The sequence below is a fragment of the Dromaius novaehollandiae genome, chromosome 7, assembly GCF_036370855.1.
Source record: "Dromaius novaehollandiae isolate bDroNov1 chromosome 7, bDroNov1.hap1, whole genome shotgun sequence".
Lineage (NCBI taxonomy): Eukaryota > Metazoa > Chordata > Aves > Casuariiformes > Dromaiidae > Dromaius > Dromaius novaehollandiae.
This window is the reverse complement of record NC_088104.1, coordinates 36512862-36534663: the sequence shown is the minus strand read 5'-3', so window position 1 is coordinate 36534663 and position 21802 is coordinate 36512862. Positions and strand designations below refer to the sequence as shown.

Below are 21802 nucleotides of genomic sequence, written 5' to 3'. Positions count from 1 at the left end.
GATGCTTCCCAGATGACATGATATTTCAGAGGGAGGGTTAAGAAAACTTTTGTTACGTGTATAGGTGTATCTATATAGCTATATTTAGATACACACACACGTATGTATGTAAATGTACAACCCCCCCAAAGGGTACGTTATCTTTTGATGGACACCATGTTTCAGCATGCAGAAATAAATCCACACACTGGCCGCCCATTCCACTCCATGCTGCTGAAGATATGCAATTTCACTTGACAGCTTTATTAACCATTTTCATAGTAGTATCCAACACTTTCGCGTTGGCTGCTGTTGTCTTAGCTTTGCTTCCCCCAACTTCTGTGCAAGTACTATGCACAGTGAGGGTTATTTTAGGAATTCTCATATCCAACTCAAAGTTTCCTGCTGTTGGAAATGCACCATCTGTGCAAATCCCAATGCCCTTAACCCAACTCATTTTACTGAACACATCCACAAAGCAGTGTAAATAGACCTTCTGCGTATGTTCAAATAGGTAAATGCTAATGCAGCAAATTAAACGTATTTTAACAGCTATTTTTAACTCAAATTTTACATATAGCAGCAAATCCATAATAGAGACAGCACTTACAGACCACTTTAGATGCAAAGGAGGATAGAAGCTGATCTCAAAAAACTAAATTTGGACACCCTCAGCCATTTCTTGAATTCAGCATGCAGTAATTCTGTCCGAGAGGGGTATTAAATTGAGGTGTTTGCCCTTTTCACGCAGCATGGCTATCCGCATGCTTTTCATTGTAGGCAGCAGGTTCTCTGCAACTGCGTGATACCTCCACCTTAGCAATTTTGTGCCTCTCATGAAAAAATACTTAAAGTGCTATATTCACTCTATTCACAGTGGCAGCTGAATAGACACACTTCTTTCCTGTTGTCAGTTCACTCAAGTAGTGTTTGAATAACTCTGGCTTTTGTCTTTAAAATAAGGATATTCTATTTCAAGACAGTGACATATATTGGTGGTTTCAAATTCTCACTTCCAAAGACTACTTAATAAAAGGCACAATGATCATGAACTGACCCAGTTCAAATGAAGCCCATTTGAACTCAGGTTACACCAGCTTGCTTTTCTTCAAGTCTTTGTTATGCACTTGTAAGGCTTGCTTCGGACCTTTGTTTCTTACTCATAGCTAGAGATGACACATGGCTACGAAAGGCCTCCCCTCCTCCCCCCCCCCCCCCCCCCCAAGTCCAGAGTTATTCATCATTGCTGAATGCGGGAGAAATTTTTTCACTTTATGATTTTGTTTGGACTGAGACATCAATGCCCTTTGTCTTCGATCACAAATCCACATTCAAGCACAAGATGAACAAGAACAGTGGTTGACGAGGAGGGAACAGGTGAGACTAGTGTCACAACCAACAGCACTGCTGTGCTAAGCAGCATCAGATGGACCATGCAACTTGATAAAGGAGAAATGCTATGTCTGCCACTATATCATCAACATACCAGCCTAGGTTGGAAGAATGCCTGAAACCCAGACACTTCTGGACTTTATGTTTTGGATAAAACACAAGGTAGTGACAACTACCCCAAGCTAGAAAAGAGCTGAAATACAGAAACAAGAAGTGGCTGCTCCACTCCAACCTAGTATCTTCACTGCTGGCACCTGCTCAGCTAGTCTTCCTCTGCTGGGAACTTTAAGCAGCTTGGGAAATGCTCTGAAATGTCGGAACAAGGGCTTTGTGGAGCCATAAGCAGCTCTGAGATTCTGTAACACCTTAAGGTTTATTTTAACAATGCAGGAGGTACCAGGAGGGCAGGAAAATAGCAGGAATAATAGGACTTCTCACACAATTATGGGAGGCATCACACTGGAAACAACTCACCGCCCACAAAACGCGTAATGGTGACTTAAGACAAAATAGATTGAATGAAATGAACATACTGAATTACCACGCAGCAACCACCTGCTCTCCAGGACATATATTACAGGAAAACAAAGTTGTTGTAACTAGATGCAATCCATGCATCATGTTTTCCTTGCTGTATGGGCATACATAAACTCTAATTTCAATAAATCTATCAGAATCTGCCTGTCTATGCAGATGTCTGAATAAAGCAGCACCATATTGATTTGACTGAAGAATTCTGATGCATTTGTGAATATAGTTCAGTTTGCTTACATCTGCTTTTTGCATATTGCTGTGTAATTCATAGTACATGATGATGCTTCTTGTCTGATACATTTCAGTGAGTTATTCCAAAACAAAAAACAGAATTATTTTGAAATAAAATAGAAATGAAATAAGCCACTTAGTGATTCTGTAAGTTTCAGTACCATCAGGCTGTACAGACTGCCTGAAAGTGATGATTTGCTTTTTAATATATCCAGGGCTTTCGAGACCCCTGAACATCTAGTACATTTCAATCAGCTCCAAGCTATAAAGATTTTGAAAGGATTTCCTCCTGGTATGCCATTATTCCTGCAAAGAGTTTCTTACAGACTTTGGTGAAAATTCAAAATTCTTGCCATTACATGTTCATCAGAAAAATACTGTTTAAATACAAGTGACCTTTTCATGTGATGGTCTCATGATGCAAAATGTAAAGCCAGATACAGATTTAGAAAGATTCAAACTTCACCTCAGTCTTGATTCTGCCATTACAAATGCCAAGGCTATTTGCAAAATTTAGATGGAGGTTTGAATGTCAATGTATGCACCAAGTTCAGGGGTTTAGTGCCTTGGTTATCTGCTTCAGAACTATCCCCAATTTCTATTAGTTACTCTATCTTCAATAATGAATCTTATTCTGACAAATCTGGAGTATTAGCTTTCATGCAGGTATTCTCTGCATCAATAATGGCAACAAAAAAGGCAGAGTCACAGAGAGTAGATAAACAGCCAGGTCAAGCTTATACTGTGAAGAAGCAAAGATGCACACAGCATGATAAAATAAAAATGAACAGGCAAAGTGTCACAATCACCTGAATTCCAACAGAACAACAGAATACACTTCAAGACGCTAAAGGCAACCAATACACTGGTACCTAGTGGAATACCTCAAGCTTCAGCAAAAAAGGTACATTGTACTCACCATCCATAAAAGCTTGAACAGCTTTGTCTACATTGTTATCAAACTGCTGCAACACCAAAACTATCTCATTATTGCTTTTGTTTGGAACAATTGATCGGATTGCATTGATCTGGAAGGAGAAAGAGACAGAATAATATACGGGTTTATCACATTCCTTTAGGTAAAATGGTATTTCTGTACAAATGCATGTTTACATAAATATATGACATGTTTACAAGTATACAACAGGGTGTCTGTGTAAAGTAATACCATGCCTCTCCTTAGCTGACGCATGCAAGTAACAAACAATTTCTTCCAGAGACCAAATCAGAGAACTGGTAACCAGTAAGCCTGGAGCCAAATCCTACCCTCAGTCACATCTGGAGAACTGGTTTAACTAAACTGATTGAACTTGTCCCTACACTTCTTTCCTAAATGTTTCTAAGTGTCTCTGCTGCCATGTGACTCAGCAAGCCACACCATCAATAAGAATTTATAGGGCGTACAACTACTTTAACAAAGCTGTTGCAAGATCTTGCTACGTCAAAGTTTTAACATGACTGGGGTCTTCTGACATCTGGAAAAGCGTCACAGGCTAAGAGAAAACAGCATCATTTTTAAAAGCCCCAGTAGCTGGTCCACATAATTTGAGTTTGCTGTTCCAAATGTGTGTGACCAGGAAACAAAACCTTGTGTACCAAAGTCCTTTTAAAAAAAAAAAAAAAAAAAAGGCATAGTAAGTCACACACTTTCTTGTGGAAACTCTCTTGATGGATGAGGTGTTACATCAATAAAAGATTCTGGCATTCTAGACTTAACTTTCACAGCATGTTACTTGCTACTGCTGTTTTGTCTCCAGTATCCATTTATATCAAATAGTCATTCAACCCACTGTATTTTAAGCACAGTTTCCCTGCTGGAATCACAGTGATGGTTTGCTCTATCCTGGCCATATAATATAACTGAAAGTAAATAAAATTACATGAAACTCCATGATTATACCATTTTAATGCTACATAAGATTTACTGGGTATTATTAAATACCCAGTATATTACTGGGTTAAATTTGGTTAGAAAAACAAACTAACAAAAGACTCTGGCAGTACTTAGAAAATACAAGATAATCAGTGCCAAAACCAGTCTAGTAGTTTCGAAGCAGCTTTCTGTCCTTCTTGGTCAAGCTATCCAGCATGTACTAATTATTGAAACTCGTTATTGCATTGCTAATATTTATTTGGCACCCTTCTTTGCCTGCTTTCTGTGGGAATACATCCCTGATTATGGTATACTTTATTTACTGCATCACAATGCAGGTAATGCTAATTTCCATTTGTGAAGCACTGGCAGTCTTTTCATTGTATTGTGAACAATTAATAATGTGAAGACAGTCCTGTAATGGAGCAAGTAATGGAGCTGGGCTGACTTCTACGATGACAGCATTCACACTACCTTCTTTTAGCTGTCCAGTTTAGACAGTGACATAAGAACAATCTTCCTAGACTCTATGGAGTCCCTATCAGTGGAGACACCAGAAGGTGATTCAGAACATTTAAGTGCTCAAATCTATGACCAAAATACTATTTTGCTGTAATGTCTCCACCCCACTTCTCAGCCACTGTATTTCTCAGTCCTTCGTATTAACATAAACCACCAATTTCAGGTTCTGTTAAAACACAGTGACCGAGGACTCCGATTCATGATGCTTGCTGGAATTAGCTGAAGCACAGCAAAAGGCTGATACCTGCTCCAGCTAAATCCAAGAAGGATCATGAGTCAGAGTCCCAAGTTAAGCTCCTACTCTGAGATGCTCTCTGGAAAAGCCTCTCTCTCTCTCTCACTGTGTAAGGAAGGATACCTTCCAACTTCAGCACAAAAACTTTAATATCTCTTCTTGGATAGCATCATTCACTCTGCTCCAGTCCACTACGCAATCATTCTTCTCTTTGCATCATCACATTTACCCTCAAAACATTTCAAGTAGCAGTCTTGGACAATTCAGGCCCCAACCATAATTTAGGGGGTCTGAAAATTAGGAGCTACAGTAGAGTATAAAAGGCAAATTGCTTCTCAGCTTCCCCAGGGCCCATTCCAAAGGCCTATCTAATCCCATCTCTGTGTTTCCACCTTATGGCTGCACAAGGCTTGCCCACAAGCTAGGGCTTCAACCCAACTGCTAGCCACCTTGGAGTCTCTGGTACACACAGTGAACTCCACATGCAGGAAGTTTAGACAGGCTAGGTAGTCAATTGAACTGCTTGAACTGAAGGCTGGGGTTGCCAGGATCTATTCAGAAAACATCTGACTGCTCAAGCTTCTCTCTTCAGCTGATCCGTGTGTAAGGGGGAAAAAAGTAATGAGTATACTTCTTTGGGCACTACAGACATTCTAAGTGAAAATCACCCCAGATCAACAGGATGTGCAGAGAAAATCTTAGAAAAAGGAGTTTTATTCATTCCCTGATTGCAGGGACAGGCATGCTATTTAGTGATAAGGCTGTGTCAAGTATGAATTGAACTAGCTCCATAACAATAAAAGTTGACAAAGATAGCAGGGCTAGAGCAGGCCACTAGCCGCAGCCCATTTTATGTTCAAGCTGGTAGCTGCCGAACATTTCCACCATATGGATTACATCTTCGCATTCTCACAAAAACCTCCCCTCTTCTTTCACAATCATGTGGATCATCTCTCTGCCTGCTCAGAATTGCATAACCTCCTTATGGCAACTGCAGTGACTGCTTACAGGAAAAATAGTAAAAGGAAATGTTTAGTATATTCTGACCATCTTTAAACATAAGCATGGGAGTTTCACGTGGTTTCTAGGCCTCCTTTTGCTATGAAAAGTCTGGAGGTCTCAAAAAGCACCTGGAAATAACAAAGTGAGGCCAAGACCATAGGATGGACCAGGCAGCTTACCACAGACTGCAGTTTGGCAACTTCTTAAAAACATTAAGAGGAGCTCTTAGGAACATCTGCAGGGTGGAGAACACTGCAACACAAGAACTCAGACCAGGCACTTTGTATTTTAGGCTACAGAATCTACTGAAGACTTTCTATGGGCATTGTATGGGCTCTGACTGTTAAGAAATTTTTGATTAATATAAAAATCAATTAAAAGCAAAACCATGCTTTATCTCATTACTATTCCAACTAAAAACAAAAAGGCTACAGAAGTGTTCTAGAGATAGATCTAATCCAAAAAACAACATGATGTTCTTAAGGAAGAATATTTGCCAACACAGAGGAAAAAAAAGATTCATATGACCAACACAGTGGATACAGTCCTGTTTTAGCTAGACTACATAAAATTCAATATAGGGAACATCTATGTACTGAATAACTCAACCATGCAACTGCCAAAGAAGCAACAGCATTCTTTGTTGACAGTTATACAAAATACGCATTTGCTTATCTGTCCCTTTAAACAATAAAAAAAAAAGCTAAGAAGAAAGACTCCTCAGCAAAAGAAGACTAGATTGCAAAGTAAAGCATTCAGGACTTAGGAAATTCCAAATTAGAAGTTACTTACACAATATTAATCTGCTTCCTTGTGTATGTATTTTCTGATACCCAGGATACCTACTCAATCTGTTTCTGTCTACCAGTTTTCTGCAGTGACATACTTGGGATAAGATAGATGAAAACCAAAATTTCCAACCTGTGGGAAATGCCAATATTTAGGAAAAAAAAAAAATCTCTGGTCAGAAACAACAAAAGCAGACCTAAAAATTGGAATGCTGACAGAGGAGAAATTTGAAAACATTTTGTTTTCAAATATATCAAAATATTTTCTTTTAAAAAGTTTAAGAACAAACTGGAATAAGGGTGTTAAATCATTTTCTGGAATCTCAAAGGCAGACATGTGCATCAGACACGTTGGATCGCCAACATATGCGCTGATTGATCTTTTCATCCAGAATACACTGGAATTATTGTAGAAATGCAATGAAAAAGTCAATGATTTTGGACATCCAGAAATGCTTGACAAATGGCTACAAGTTTCATCTTCTGACCTGACATGTATCTAGAAAGAGTGGAGGGAGACTGGACCAAATGACAGCCTTAACCCAGAAATGCATGTTTCAAGGTCCTTAGTATTCCACTTCTTTGTCTCTTCACCTCCTCTTTCAAAATACATATAGATTTCTGCATCTGAAGTGGAGATCCATCTCCACATAAAAAAAAAATATATATATATATATATTTCTGAAAAGGGACACGATGATGTAAAAGAAACAGTCAAAGGCAGAGAACCTTCCTGAGCATATAGCCTAACACTGGCACAATTACATGGCTGAATGTCTCAAGAGGCGTATCACAGACTGTGGTGACTGGAGAGGTGGTGGAGCTGCAGGAATGCTTGGTAAGTACAAGATGACAAATGGGAGACATTGGGTAGGGTTGGATGCGAAGAAGGGTACAGTCTGAGCTAGGCAACCACGGCATGTTGGCTCCTGCTGGCTCACCGAGGTGTCCAAATGATACGCCAGTCCTTCCACCAGCACAACTGTACACTTCAGCTGCTTACAAGTCTCCAGCTGCTCGAGAGAAATCAGTCATTTCCCAATCCTGAAAATTGTCTAAAGCTTGCTTTTATTAAAAGCATGATAGATCAGTATCCCAGGGTAGAGAATAAATCTCAGTCTTCTCTCTCTAAACTTTAAGTCCTCAAACTTACCAAGAACATCTTATCTTTTTACAGCACATAAGCAACATAGACCTTGGAACTGGAATAATCTAGTATTTTATGACTTCTCATCAATACACAAATTCCTTTTTAAAAATATTTGTCATCTTAAAGCTTAAAAAAGTACAAAAACAGCTAAAGATTTCCTAACATACAATGATACTGTATTAATACCTGACGGTCTCAAAAACAAACACCAATAGTCTATTAATTGTATTTCCTTGCTCATCTGGGAGAAAATAGAACTTTTTCCTACTCATTGAAACCTGGTCATAGGAAGAACATTACCAGATAGACTACAGGGAAGTCAACTATTTTAATGACTTTGTGAATCATCCTGTCTTTATCCAGTGTAGATTTCCAGTAATCTTGTGCCATCCTTTGGACGCTAGACAAACATTCTAGGACTTCAAGAGAATTCACTAACATACCTTCTGAACCACAGATAACTGCGTTGCCAGCATGAGCTGAGAGGCTGTCACTGACAGTAGCTAATTTGGTGGGCTTTCACTCACATAGTTTGACTGAAGGATGCATTTCCTTGTTAGTCTGCTACTAACACTCAGAATTTCAGCTTGCAAAAGCTACTTGAAAGCAGTAACAGATCTAGAATATAAAGCCCTGATCTTAAAAGCAAATGTACACAGCCAAGAAGATGGAACACGGAATCCATGCCCACCTCCATTAAAACCATGATTCAGAAGTAGTCCGTCAGTGTACATGTAATTTCTGTGGACCTAGCTGCTCTCCTGGATAGGGATAAAATTAATTCATGTTTAAAGTTTAGAAGATTTTTAACTGCTTTTCTGAGCTGCAGCTTAGCTTTAAATGCTTGCTCAAACCATGCTGAAGTCAGTGCAACTTGAGCCATACTTCCAGGTTGCATCTTGTCAGGACCAAAAATTCCACTGTCACAAGGTCATTTTACTTTAGCCTCTTACAAAATTGCACCCTTAACTCAGACATTGCTGAGGACCTCCCAGAAGTTGTATCAAAATTCAAAGAGGTTCCAAGTCTCCCCATATAAGCAGCTCCTATATCAAAATAAAATCCCTAAAGTCTGATTAAGTGTGCTTGACTATTTTTCTGAGAATTACTGTTCAGCTTTTATGCAGTCTCACTTAGGACAAATTTTTGGTTCACTCTAAAAAAAAAAAAAAAAGTATTCAGTAATAGGTCACCTCTGAGGAGTGTTGCACATGGGAGTGGAGGACACTGGAATTCTAACCACTCATGATTTCCATTCACTTAAAGTCCTTATGAACATCTATTGCAAAGGATTTCCCTGACAAATGAAGCTTGAAAAGAATATAGCCTGCATAAACTGTGAAAACAAACTTGTGACAGCAGATTACCTACTCTGCACCCAAAACCGAACTGACGTATCAGTGTATTCATTTGTCCTTTAGGTTCTCTGTATGGTTTCAAATGGTTTCCAGGCAACTGTAACAACACTGAATCAATTGCTGCCTTTTTGCTGCTTTATTCCATCTGCTCCCCCTTGGCATCATCCTCAAAGAGGATGTTTCTGGTGAATAAGTAACATATCCGGGGTTCACAGAATTTGTTTAAATATTCTTGACATAGTGACAAATTAAACTCCTTTGCTGAAAGTTCACGGCTGTTCTGAAACCCCTGAACACAGCTGGTCTAATTCCCTTGAAATAAGTTATTATTATGGTCACTTATTTATTTAAAAATACTTATCATACTTACTTATGCTTGGTTAGAAATACTAACAAACCTGATGACTGCTTTTGTTTCCGATCTTACCAAAGGCAGTACTGATATGAACACTATCTTGACTACTCCCAAATCCAATGCCACTTTGTATTAAACCCTAAGCTCAACAGATTTTCTCTAAATTAGGAGCTAAATTCACTTTAAAAGTATGGTTCTCAGTGAATACACAGACATCCATCTACCCTGCTTATTTTTACTGCATGTCTATATATCACATACATATATTGCAATCAAGGATGGCAGCAGTGTAAGCCATATTCAACTAGATTGTACCTCCAATTAGAGTTGGCCCAAATCCTGCAAGAGGACCAGTTAAGGGGGGATGTACGCAGAACTCCACTGGCGTCCAGAATTTACAAAATCAGTATTAGTAGATGCCGTGGTTACATTCTGAAGGAAAATGCATTTCAAAATGCTTCATGGGAAGAATTTTTAAGGTTTTAAGAAACTGCTGCACAAATATTTCATAAAAACAATTTAACTTTGCTGCATTAAAGGCATATTTCCTAGGCTGGAGAATTTTTTTCAGAAACTTTACTAACTGAGTTCATCATGACACACTGAATAAGTATTGTTAATGTCTCCTTTGAGCAAAATAATAGTTTTGACAACGTCTGCACCTCTTTTTTTCACTACATGCCCCGTTTTTCAGACTGATACCATTGGATCATTTATTTCTTAGAAGCACAGAACAAATTCTACCTGCTACAGTAATCCACCTTGGGCAAATATCTTGGAATTATAGTATTCCTACCCCCCAAGTTTCTGAACTAGTGAAAAGGAAAACAGACATTTCAGGAATCCTGAAAGGACATAATAATAACAAAAGGGTTTGGCTCAGTAAAAACTGTTTCACTTGTATAATGGCAGCACTATTTAGAGACCTGATTCTATAATATCCTTAATACAAGTTAAATGGCTCATCAAATAACATAAGTGCATCTTGAATGACTTTGCTGGTCTTTGGACTCAGCTCACCTAGATGAAAACATTGGCATGGAACAGTGGCAAAGGTCAATCTTAAGACGACCCACACAGACTGGAAACTATCTGCTTTTGTAAAGTATGCTTTAAAATTTACATACTACTTCCATTACTTCCACCACGAATCCCACTCTTTCCTTGCATTTTGCTATCGCTTGTGAAAACCACAATTACAGTGTAACGTAAAGAAAACTGTCAAGTCCCAAAACACACATCTGAGTAAGTGTTGTTCTTGTAGTTTACAGAACAAACCTACTCATCTGCTCCTACAGGTGGCTTGGGTGACATTTGAAATGACAATGAAACAAAAAAGCAAACCCTTCAGGAGAACTTCAGTAAAACTTCACCCCAACAGAATCCCAAGAAGAAGATTTTCATCTGAATATTTTGTGAATTCCAGCTGACACAAGATCGTTCTTGTTCAACCATGTCTAGATACACAATAGAAACAAAGAAGGGCCCAACAGTTAAGTCCTGGAAGTTGAATAATTCCTGATATCCCCATCAAATTCCTCAGGATGAAAACCAAAACTGTATGTCAGAGCTGAATGACTATTCTGGGGAGTGTCTGATATTCACCCCCTTGTTGTTAAACCAAAAGGTTTAACTGTTGCAGGAGAAGATGTGGTTTGCATGCAGTCTTCACACTAATTGCTTCTTATTTAGGAGGTCCCATCATTCAGAACCTCAGCACCTCTTCTGGTGATGTACGTGGTTAACGCTAAAATAGCTCCATTAATATTATGAAATTGCTTTGGAATTCATCCAATGAGCTTGGCCCATTTTATCCCTTCATCCAGTGAATCTGTACATTTGTGTGTGTACAATCTGAACCATGTACGACTCCATCTTTAAAGGTACTGGTGCTAGAAAACAAGTCCTCAGATACACTGTATTCTCAGATAGTCAGAGACAGGCATAGAAGTGAGGATAACCAAAGACTACAGCAATGGTCAGGGCAGAGGAGGTTATTATGAGAGAAAGATATCCCCCTGGTAAACAACTTCCTGTACTACCTACATGGGTATGTAACCCTTGCTGCTGCTGAAAAGCAGGGCTTGTGGTTTTCCAGAAAATCTGTGGGTTACCTGCATGAAAATATCATGAAAACATCCCTGGCTCCCCAGATGAGTATCACAGCTGCAAAGGCCTCTGCCAGCTATGGAAACTTCCATTATACTTCTTGACATTATAGGCCAACATTTATACAAATCTCTCAGGGAAAAAAAAGGATGTAAAATACAATGTACAACTTACTGACTTTATAAACTATTTCAGCTGAAATGCTAAGAATGAATTACACAGAGTACTACAGTAGCATTATCTTATGACTCAAACTAGGCGTAGGGTCTTACAGACCTCACATGTGTCAACATCCTAACTTTAGTCAATAATGCCTGTAATGTCTGCCTCAGCCTTGCATCACCTTTAAAACAGCGGCAGAGGTCTTGTTTTCTTGCATAAGCAGAGGCTGATCACAGAGATAACATGGGGAGAGGCCATCATCCGAAAAAAAAAAAAAAACCCCAAAAACCAAAAAACAAAAACAAAAAAACCCCCTAATGGGCTCTGTACTACATTTTTGTTACAGAGAAACAACATTCAGTTTAAGGAGAAATGAGTTCCACTTTTGCAAAAACTTAGAAGAATAAATATTTGTGTGCAGATGTTCAGCAGCTTTGATCCTGCAAAGACTTGAATGAAGCCAAAGTCTTAAACATACTATGATCTGCAAGCACTGAGGTAGGATGGAAGGGTGAGGAGAGGGGGAGTCATAGGAAGGAACTGTATTACTTTCCAGGGTGTGGGTTTTTTTTTTTTTTTTTAAAAAAAAAAAAAAAAAACACAAGGCCTACTTATGTGTTTTGATGGCAACAGCTGTGTGGAACTCAGGAAAGGGAATTTAATAAATCTCATTTTTGTTTCCAGAAATACTCCCCCCAAAAAGGTTAATAAAAATAAGCACTAAACTCATTCCTATTGTACTGCATAGCAAATTTCATGAGTGCTTCTTGCTCTGTACATTTAACTTCTCTAAGCGAGAAAGGGATCTGATTTGGACTCCCTTATCAGTATACTGTAAATACGACAGCTTTTCAAAAGTGCAAGTGAGGTCCTTACATTTTAGCAGTGTATGTGCATATATAACTAAAGCCAACTAGCAAGGCACATTGCTTATCCCTTTTTTCATATTTCTAGTGTGCTACTGAGCAACAATCTGACTGTGGCTCTAGAATCCTCTGACAGAAAGGACCATCATATTTTAAACCAAATATGAGATGCCAAATGAGGTGTTCTGTGCCATGCCAATCTCACCTGAAAACAAGTAAAATTTGCCCAGGTAGAATGGCAAACTGAGCACGCCAGCTTTCCAGCTGATGTAGGCAACAGTTTGTTAGGTCTGCACTGTTTAGTCACTAAGCCTGTATTTAGTAGGTTATTAGTCTGTTTTTTCCAGAACAGAAAACAGTAATCTTGCATCAAGATGTAATTGTTGTTAACCTACTTTTTCATTCTGGCATAGAAACTTAGTGGCACTAAATGCTGATGGAAAATACAGGAATTGGGGGGGGGGGGGAAAGAAGGATTATTTATACAGGAGTGTGTATTGATCCAATTATTTTCCTGCTTTAAAATTTGCACGTTTGTAAACATTTCATTTTAGATACTCTCAACATATATCAGATTTGGAATAGCAAATATTTAGTGTAAATAGAAGTCCTCTTGCAGTACTTCATTCTTAAACTGGCAGAAGACTGACAGATGATTTGTAAAATCCTACCCTTGTAAAACTGACTAAATTAATAAAGAATTTAAGCCACACAGTAAATAAGCAGGACTTCAATTGGTTTACTGAGTTGCATTTTGAGAGTTACTGTAATTTGCCTTCCAGCACTCCAGCACTAGCAGGTGAGATTCAATGACGTTACTTTCTATTGCAAAATCCATTAAGCTCTCAATATTTAAACCCTGGGCTGTTATCGAGGGCTGAGGAAGACACTCATCACTGAAGTACAGATTCATATTGACATGCAAATCCTCAAGCATGATGAGTGATCCAGGAGTTAACAATGAATATGAGGAAAAATATGACTCAAAAAGCAGGTCCCTGGACAGTGCCTCAGGTAACTAATTGCTTTGCATTAGGGGTTATAAAGCAAAAAGGTTATATATTCTTCGGAAAACAAAGTAAGTAAAGCAAGCCGGACCCAACATGCTGGACAGGAACTCATTCCTATCTGAACTATTTAGTTTAAATCATGGCTTGCTACGCTGTTTCCTCGGCAGGGTCATTCATGTGTTGGGAGGTAGGTGACAGCTTGTAACTGTTCTTTCAGGAATCATCATTAACAATCTGAAACTTCAGAAAACCTAGTTTGGAGATCAGTAGCTGTCCTGGTTCATCAGGTCCTCATAAAACAGAAGCAATGTCTAAGCCATTAACTACTAGTCACGACCAATTATGAGAAACCTATTACATGACTGAAATATTCATTACTTTATTTGTGAACTCAAAAATGAATCAGCTAGTTAACTAAAAATCTGATTACTGGCCTCCAGTTCAACACTCCTAGTTCCTTCCTCTGTCACACTGTGGTGTGTTACACTACATCTAAAACTCTCACTCCCTTCATGGGACTTCTCTAGATTGGAAAGTCATATTTACAGTATCTTGCACACAGGCCTCATGCCAAATGATTTTCCCTGTTATTGGTCCAGAAGAGTGAATTGCAACACTGAAGTTAGGCAAATCTTTGTGCTGAACAACTTATCTCTGTCAGTAAGAAAAAAAGTTCATCCAAGAAACTATATATAAATTTTTTCCACTGACAGTCCTAGAGAGAACAGAATATTTCACATGTCCACTGCCCTGCAGGACGTGTAACGCATCACATGCGGGTCTTACAGTATGGTGGAAGAGGACTACATTTCTCAGTTTCACATTGCCTTCACTATTCTGGTTTCCTAGAATGAACATATTTTATGAAACAAACTTGATCTTTTTTCCTCGTGCAACTTTCATGAAGTGAATGGGCTTAATCAACTTGTCATCGATACCTGAAAAAACCTGGCTCACTGACAGAAATGGATTCTGGCCTTTAACATGAATCACTCTGACTTAAAATCCATCTCACTGAGAGCCATATTGGGCTTCATAAAAGTCTATAAATCAAGGGACACGTTCACCTTTTCTGAACTTTCTAGATGTAAAGCACCACCTCTCTAACCAGACTTTATATACAATAAATCTAATTTTATAAAGATGAGTATCATCTGAGTTCTTAAAACCCAGCTCCTTTTAAAATGTAACTCTAGCATGGCATAGTCTTCCCACTTCTTTTTTTTCCCCCAACGCTTTGACAAATTTCCTGTTTTTCTATCTATGTCAGTGAGGAATACCTATAGGTTAGATTGTGAAGAGACAATCTGCCTGCTGGTTTGTATACTAACAAGCATGGTAGTAAAGCAATTCTAGAAGCCTGTCTCAAGGCTCTTGTTAGACTGTGTCATGCTGCACACCCGTGGTTGCTGCAGTAATGGTGGGGTATATGTGTGAGTCTACATCCCCAGTGGTGCAGCACCTCACATACAAATGGCCTACAGGAGAGAGAGTCTTCTGTGCTTTAGGCCCTTTAGTGCTCCTGAAATGCTGGTCTAGCACTAGCCAAGATATGAAGTGGACCTACTCATGCGCACAGAATGCATTTAAAAGCAGAGCTACTTAGAAAGGAAAAAACACTTTTTCAACTTTTTTCAGGCCCTGTAATTTTAGAAGTTGCCTCCTCTTAAGTATCACAAGTACAACATTTTCTGTCTGAAAAAATGATTTTCAGTAGGATGCATTTTTTCTAAGGCTATATTTCATATGGCAGCAACCATCAAAGCACCATTCTCTATAGCATCAGTATGCACAGGAACCACAAGAGTGTAAGAGAAGTCTAAGTGACAAAACATTGTCTCCTTGCAGAAAAGGAAAGTATGTTTTTCATCGGCCGAGATTAACACTCTAATACTATAAATACCTGCCTGTGTGCTTAACTTTATGCACAGAGTCAATTTATATTAAATTTAATTATATGAGCAGTGTTTGAAGGAACAGGGATGAAATGTGTATGTAAACATCATTTGGGTTTGCACTGTATTGTTACTTGAGCCTACCTTTTCCTTGATATTTGCAGGAGAACTGGTTTCTGCCATCTCTCTTCTGGTAAGAATACTGTCTGTGAAAGGAGGAAAAAAAAAGTATCAATTTGGAGATTTTAATTCCAACCTGTCAAAGTGCTGCACCTGTAAGGACTAACACATGTGCTTACAAGTAAGCATTAGAGAAACATGAAAAGCACAGGAAAAGAACAAGTTTTACAGCTTCCTGCACGGCAGTGCTCAATTTCGTCAAAAAGCAGGAACAGCGCAAATCTCATGCTCTCCTCAGATTAGTTCTAAAAACACGCTTTTACAGATGCCTCATTGGTATGAACCTGGAAAAAAGGGTATCATGTTTCTCCCAGCCATGTCTCTTGGACTCTGTTCATTTTTACTTGGTATCTTTCAGGCTCTAAAAATGAGGAATACCTTAGCTGAACTCAACAGCTCCTGTTTTCTCATTCAGCAGCAATCTTAATTTTGGCCAAAAAATTCACCTGAAGATCCAGTCTTAAAAAGCAGTTAAAAGTGCCAGGGGGTTAGGTGGACAAGTGCTGCTTGGCTGCTATTTCCAAAGCTAAATGAGAGGATTTAGCCACACAGCTCCTATTGAAGCTGACAGTCAAATCTCCAAGTGTGCTCTGAAAACTTGGGCACATGAACAGAATTTGCATGAGATTAAGAAACTTTGCTATATGCTTTTGTTTACACAGCCACATAAATGGAAATAGAGAGACACTGCACCACATGACAAAGAGTTAACACAGAGCAGGGAATCCAGTTGCCTGATCCTGCTCCCATCAAAGCCTTAGACTTCAGTAAGGAACAGGCTCAAATCTTCACATTTTTAAATTTAATCACACACACAAAAAGATAGCAAAGACTTAATCGAATGGAAGAAAAGCTTGACTTGCTTACCTACTGTACACTGAAGGTACAGTTGTAAAGAAACGAGAATGAAATCTTTGTTCTTTCCAACTTTTTAACTTGAAACACTTTCTCCTTTTTCCTGTTTGAGCTCTTTGCAATATTTTCTGATATATGAGAGTTCCCATAATTCTTCTTAATCTCTCTTAATACACCTAAACAATCCTCCCTCAACTCCTGCTTTGAAACACAGCACTTCAGTGGAATTAAAGTTCTGGAAATCACATGCTTCTATTATAGTATCCACTGATGGCATTTAATCTTGCTACTCATTTTTGTATGCATCTGTTTTCTAATTAAAAAGCTGAGATTCCAGGAGACATTTTCAAATATAACAAGACTTTGTGCATATAAGTGGAAAAAGTAAGGTAGGAAGAAAAAAAAAAAAAGGAATGCACTTTTGAGTTTCAGTCTGATGAAGAGAGGACATTGAATCATGGAAACCCACACAAAAGGTGCTGGGGGGTGGAGGGGAGGGGGAAGGAATAGTCTCAAGACACCTGAGCAAAGGAAGGTAACCTTTCCATTACTAGTTATGATAAAACTGCTTGAAGTAAGGTTCCTCCTGCTATCTCTGCTTTACTATACTGTGATGTACTATTAAAATTCAAAAACCTTTTATCTGCCTCACGTGGTCTTTAACCAATGACTCAACCACTTTGCCAAGACACAGGGCTGCAGTCTCGCTGTGTCTGGTAAGACTCCTTCCCTGGCAACCGGGCCACTCTGAATGCCTTACTGTCTGCTGAAGAAGATACTTCTGACTTTTTTCTTTTAATCAAGGATGAAAGGATTCAAATTAGCTTCTTTGTCAAACCCACCCAATGGCTAACAGCAGAGTTAAAAAATGTCTGGAGAGAACAGGCAAGAAGATCACATGGAACATGAGGTTGTGGCAACTGCATTTCCAATATTTAACGTCTCCCAACAGCTAAAGTAAAGCGTTGAGAAATGACTGCAGTCTGCAGTCCCAGTTCACCACTTTTTTTGGACTTCTTGTCCTTTGCTGTAAGCTATTTCTCATGCCACATGGCACAGAACATGAGATCACATATAGACCATCAGGTTTCTCACGCAGACTGCAGAACCTAGCTCCAAAATTACTCCCTTACTGCTTTTCAGAAAAGCATGCCTTCTCCCTAGCAACATCAAAATCATGCTGGACTGAAATCTTTCTCTGTTTTTAATAGATAGCCATATGTTAAGGAATGGTTATTTGACTAGATCACTGTTGTATCTACTATCTAGAAGTTCTAGTAATGTTAAAGACTACTGAATGGAAGCCTGCCACCTTGTAGACTAAAATACATTCAACGTTTAAGCTGATACATTCAAAGTTTAAGCTGATCCACACTTTACAAAAAATAACTTAAAAATTTTCAGGAAAAAAAAAATGTTTTTAAGGAAATGAACCAGCACACACTACAGAAACCAAGTACCATAAGGATTATAACTAATAGTCTCTTCTGGTCCTAAAAATCTATTAATCTACCAAAAATACACGAAGGGGAAAGAAATCCTTGCCATCTCAAATCTTCAGGTTCTGCCCTTTTACCATATATTCTACTATTTTTTAATCAAAACTATAAAATTTAAAATTGCATCTTGTATCAAGCAAACTAATCACATTAATTTTATTTATTCTCTCTTAGAAAAAAAAGCCTGAACCTCTCAACTTATGCTACTTCAAGGATATTAGCTAAATAATGCTTCTAATTTAAATTAAATTTGCTAATTAAACCATACTAGAGCACTTACTCAAATTTGTGCTTCGTAGCAATGCTCTGATTTAGTTTAAAACCAGACATAAAAACTCCATACAGCACCTTGCCAGATTTGATGTGTGTCTCCTTTGCTGTGTGAGCCAGGTATTACTATGATTATAGTCTTCCACTGCTGAATGTGGTGCTGATTCAGCTTGCCTGCAATCGCAAGCTGTTTCAAGACTTGGCAAGCCACACAAAACTCACATAACCTCACTTCTCACTGAGAAACTCACAGAGTTTCTCTCTCCCCACCCTACCCCCGACCCCTTTTAATATCATACTAAGAAAGCATCAGCTTTTGCAAATGGACTCATTCTTCTCCATTTCAGACTTTACATTAATAAGCATATTACAGCTGTCAACTGTCAAAATGAAGATGTTAAAAATGAGCTGGAGGTATTTTTTGTTCACCTTCTCCAAGGGCACACAGTTGAAATAACCTGCATAAAACACTTGCTCATTTATGGAATTCAAGCAGTGCTGGACTGTTACATAAGTAAAACATAAATGATACATTAAAAGCTAAATATTAGTGTACAACTCACTTTTAAAAATATTCTTTACTGCTATACTTTAAAGCTAATAGTGTTAGTTTTCTCTTTGTAGCACAAACTGATTTATTGAATTAATTGATATTTTTCCTGCAACGATTTTTTTAAATCCCTGAATTGAAAAATTGCTTCATTTCTAACCCTGTGAAGAAAGACTATAGCACATGAACAGTTTGATGCATGGGAATAGTCCCAATGAAGTTTAGAAGCTTTTGCTGCAGGCTTGGATCTAAATTTTAACAGCTACATTCTGAATTCTAACTCTTAAAGAGAAGCTTCTTTCTACCTGAGCAGTCTCACTGATTTCAGGGACTCTGCATGAAGAACAGGAACGGCAGAGTATGACCCTAAATTGAGCCCTAAAGTTAGTAGAGAGCATTCCTTACGTGTCAACAACCGCACACACATGAGCACAAAACATTTGGAGAAAGATCTTTTGCAAAGAATTTTCTGCAGTGGCTAAGATTTTTGTTTAAGCTAACACAAGCACACAATTTGTGATGCACAAAACATTGTATGAAAGGTTCTCGGTTTGAATGTCAGCGTAGATGCTTTGACTGTCCACATGTCTTGCCCGTATTTATGCTTCTGAAATGTCACTGCATGTCATACCAACACGACATTAAAAAAGAATGAAAGAAATTAAACAAGAGATTCTATGGTATTTCTTTTAACGGGTCATTAATTTCTGATACTGATTTCCAAACACGTTTCCCAGAACAGAAAATCACTCTCAGTTGCTTGCTGTCCTGCCCTTAAAAACGGCAAACAGGGCGTTACTTTGATACCTATTAAATACTTCCAAATGGGATGGCATACATCACCTTTTAAAATAGAGCATTTCAGTAAGATCTAAAGAGAAAATGCAGGAGAGACGCTCCAAGGGAATGCTGGAGAGCAGACTAGATTAAGTCTGGCAGAGCTTTACTCCCTCTCTTCCCCTACCAAATCAAGCAATTCAAATAACTCCATGCAAGTTTAAGCTAATGTCAGGCTGGTCCACGGTAGCCAAGGTGCTGGCATGTTTTCTGTCCTGCTGCCTCTACTGCAAGCAGCAACGACCAGCAGGGCAGACATAGCTATATGCAGACATAAGCTATAACCTTAAATCACTGCAGCAAAATATGCCAGAGCTCACCTGTCACAGCCTTAAATATGCGGCTGCTTGCCGAGCCTTTACAGCAGTTTTCTTTCTCTGTCTTCAAGCAGCTCTAAAATCCCAGTGCCGCTGTGCTCAGCCTCCAAAGAATACCTGCCACCTTTCAACTCCTACTGTTTTCTGGGGTGTTTGGCTCAGAACATTTCCAGCTAGACAGGCCTTGGGCCAAAGCTGCCAAACTCTTCATTTTGTGCAGCATTTTGCATGGGTGGGTTTGCCTGCATCTCAAGCATCAGAAATTTGAGACCAAGACTGTACCTTGCCCTGCTGCAAAACCTGGCAATTACCACCTGGTCGCATTTAAACTTCAGCCCTGGGAATTGTATCAGAAAGAGAAGAAACATCCCCCACACTAAACAGAGCAAAAAAAAATTTCCTCTGCAAATACACAGAGTGGAAAAAATGGAGCTTATAAAAGTATAAATGTTGCCAGGCAGATGTGATCTGTGGAAGCACACCAGCAGTAAGCTCTATCAGAGTGGAGCAGATTGTGACAGCCATTCCACTGTTTTTGTTGCTCACAGGTACAACTTATCTTTGGCAATGGGGAACAGATAGTATTCCACAGGGAACAGCAGAGGATAATCCAGTGCTGGAGGGGTTTCTCATCTGTAGGCTTATGGCTAAAAAGTCTCTTGCACCCCTAAAATGACATACTTCCTCATCTGCCCAATGCAACTTTTTGAATGCTTCCCCCTAAGCAACAGGAATCCCAGGTCTAATCTCTTTGACTCTTGCCAATGCCTCTCAAGTCCTTACCTGCTCCTGCAATCATCTGCTGCACCTTGTGGTAAGCCAGTACTTCCTTTCCCCAGGCTAATTTCTTCCAAACGTACTGTGACTAAATTTTCCAAGTCCCACACAGCAACCAAAAAAAGCCTCTGCCACGTTTTTGTTGCACCACCCTTTTCCCTCTTACAGATCAGGCGATCCGACAATTGCGGGCTTTGAGCCACAGCACAGCAACATTAGGCAGCAGATAAATGGATACACGACCCTGCTACTGATAAACTTACCAGGCCTACTGAGTGCGACTATACAGATTCAGAGCGCAGTCACTGAGGAAACTTTCACAGTTAACAGAACAACTGGAATTTACAATTTTGTCACTCAAATATGTTCATAAAGTAGAGCAATGGTGGACTGCGGATTTTTTTTTTTTAATTAAGGATTATTTACTCCTTTCCAAACAGTTCAGTCAAAATCTCCCTGCTACAAAACACTGACATGTAAGGTATAGGGGGAACAAAGCAATCACAATTTCAGAGCCAAATTCAAATGCAAGATTTGGATATTAAGTATATAATGAGATTGTAGCAGCCTGCACTATATTCCTATCTTCTGCATACCTACTTCCTCTAACGAATTAGATCTCACTTTTAAATGGGATTACGATCTATCCCACATGTATTATATTACACTGTCTTGTCTGCAGTCTTCCACATGCCCAAGGCGAAGACAAAAAACAGAAGAATCAGAGACATACGTCCTTCATTCCACACTTGGCTTTCTCTGATGCTATCTTACAGAGATGCTACCAGAGAACCACAGATGAATGCTGGGATCAACATAACTTAAAAATGCATCAGAAAATGTAATATCGTGTCATAAGGGCCAAAAAAACTGCAAGAGAATGCGACCTCAAAATTTAAATATTTCAGACAAATTATTCCAGTCTTCACTGAGATTTTACTTAAATAGCAGTGGAAAAATTTCCCTCTCAGGTTAAAGGCCAAACATTAGCGTGTATGTGACTGATAGTTACGAATCCTTGGTGCCCTGTAATAAAATGCTTGACAGAACAAATCA

At 38.9% G+C, this 21802-nt stretch overlaps 1 protein-coding gene across 4 annotated transcripts in view; it reads right to left on the bottom strand.

Moving 5' to 3' along the window:
- The window catches only part of SPATS2L (spermatogenesis associated serine rich 2 like), an 89510-nt gene that overhangs the window by 31508 nt on the left and 36200 nt on the right, over nucleotides 1-21802 (bottom strand). For 3 of the 4 annotated variants that reach the window (XM_064515189.1, XM_064515187.1, XM_064515186.1), the window contains 2 exons: nucleotides 15606-15667; nucleotides 3056-3164 (listed from right to left, as the gene is read on the bottom strand). In XM_064515189.1, coding sequence (XP_064371259.1) covers nucleotides 3056-3164; nucleotides 15606-15644 — 148 coding nt within the window. In that variant the 5' untranslated portion in view covers nucleotides 15645-15667. Of the gene's footprint in view, nucleotides 1-3055; nucleotides 3165-6560; nucleotides 6580-15605; nucleotides 15668-21802 lie in introns of those variants that run through there. The other variant, XM_064515188.1, reaches the window with a different exon arrangement.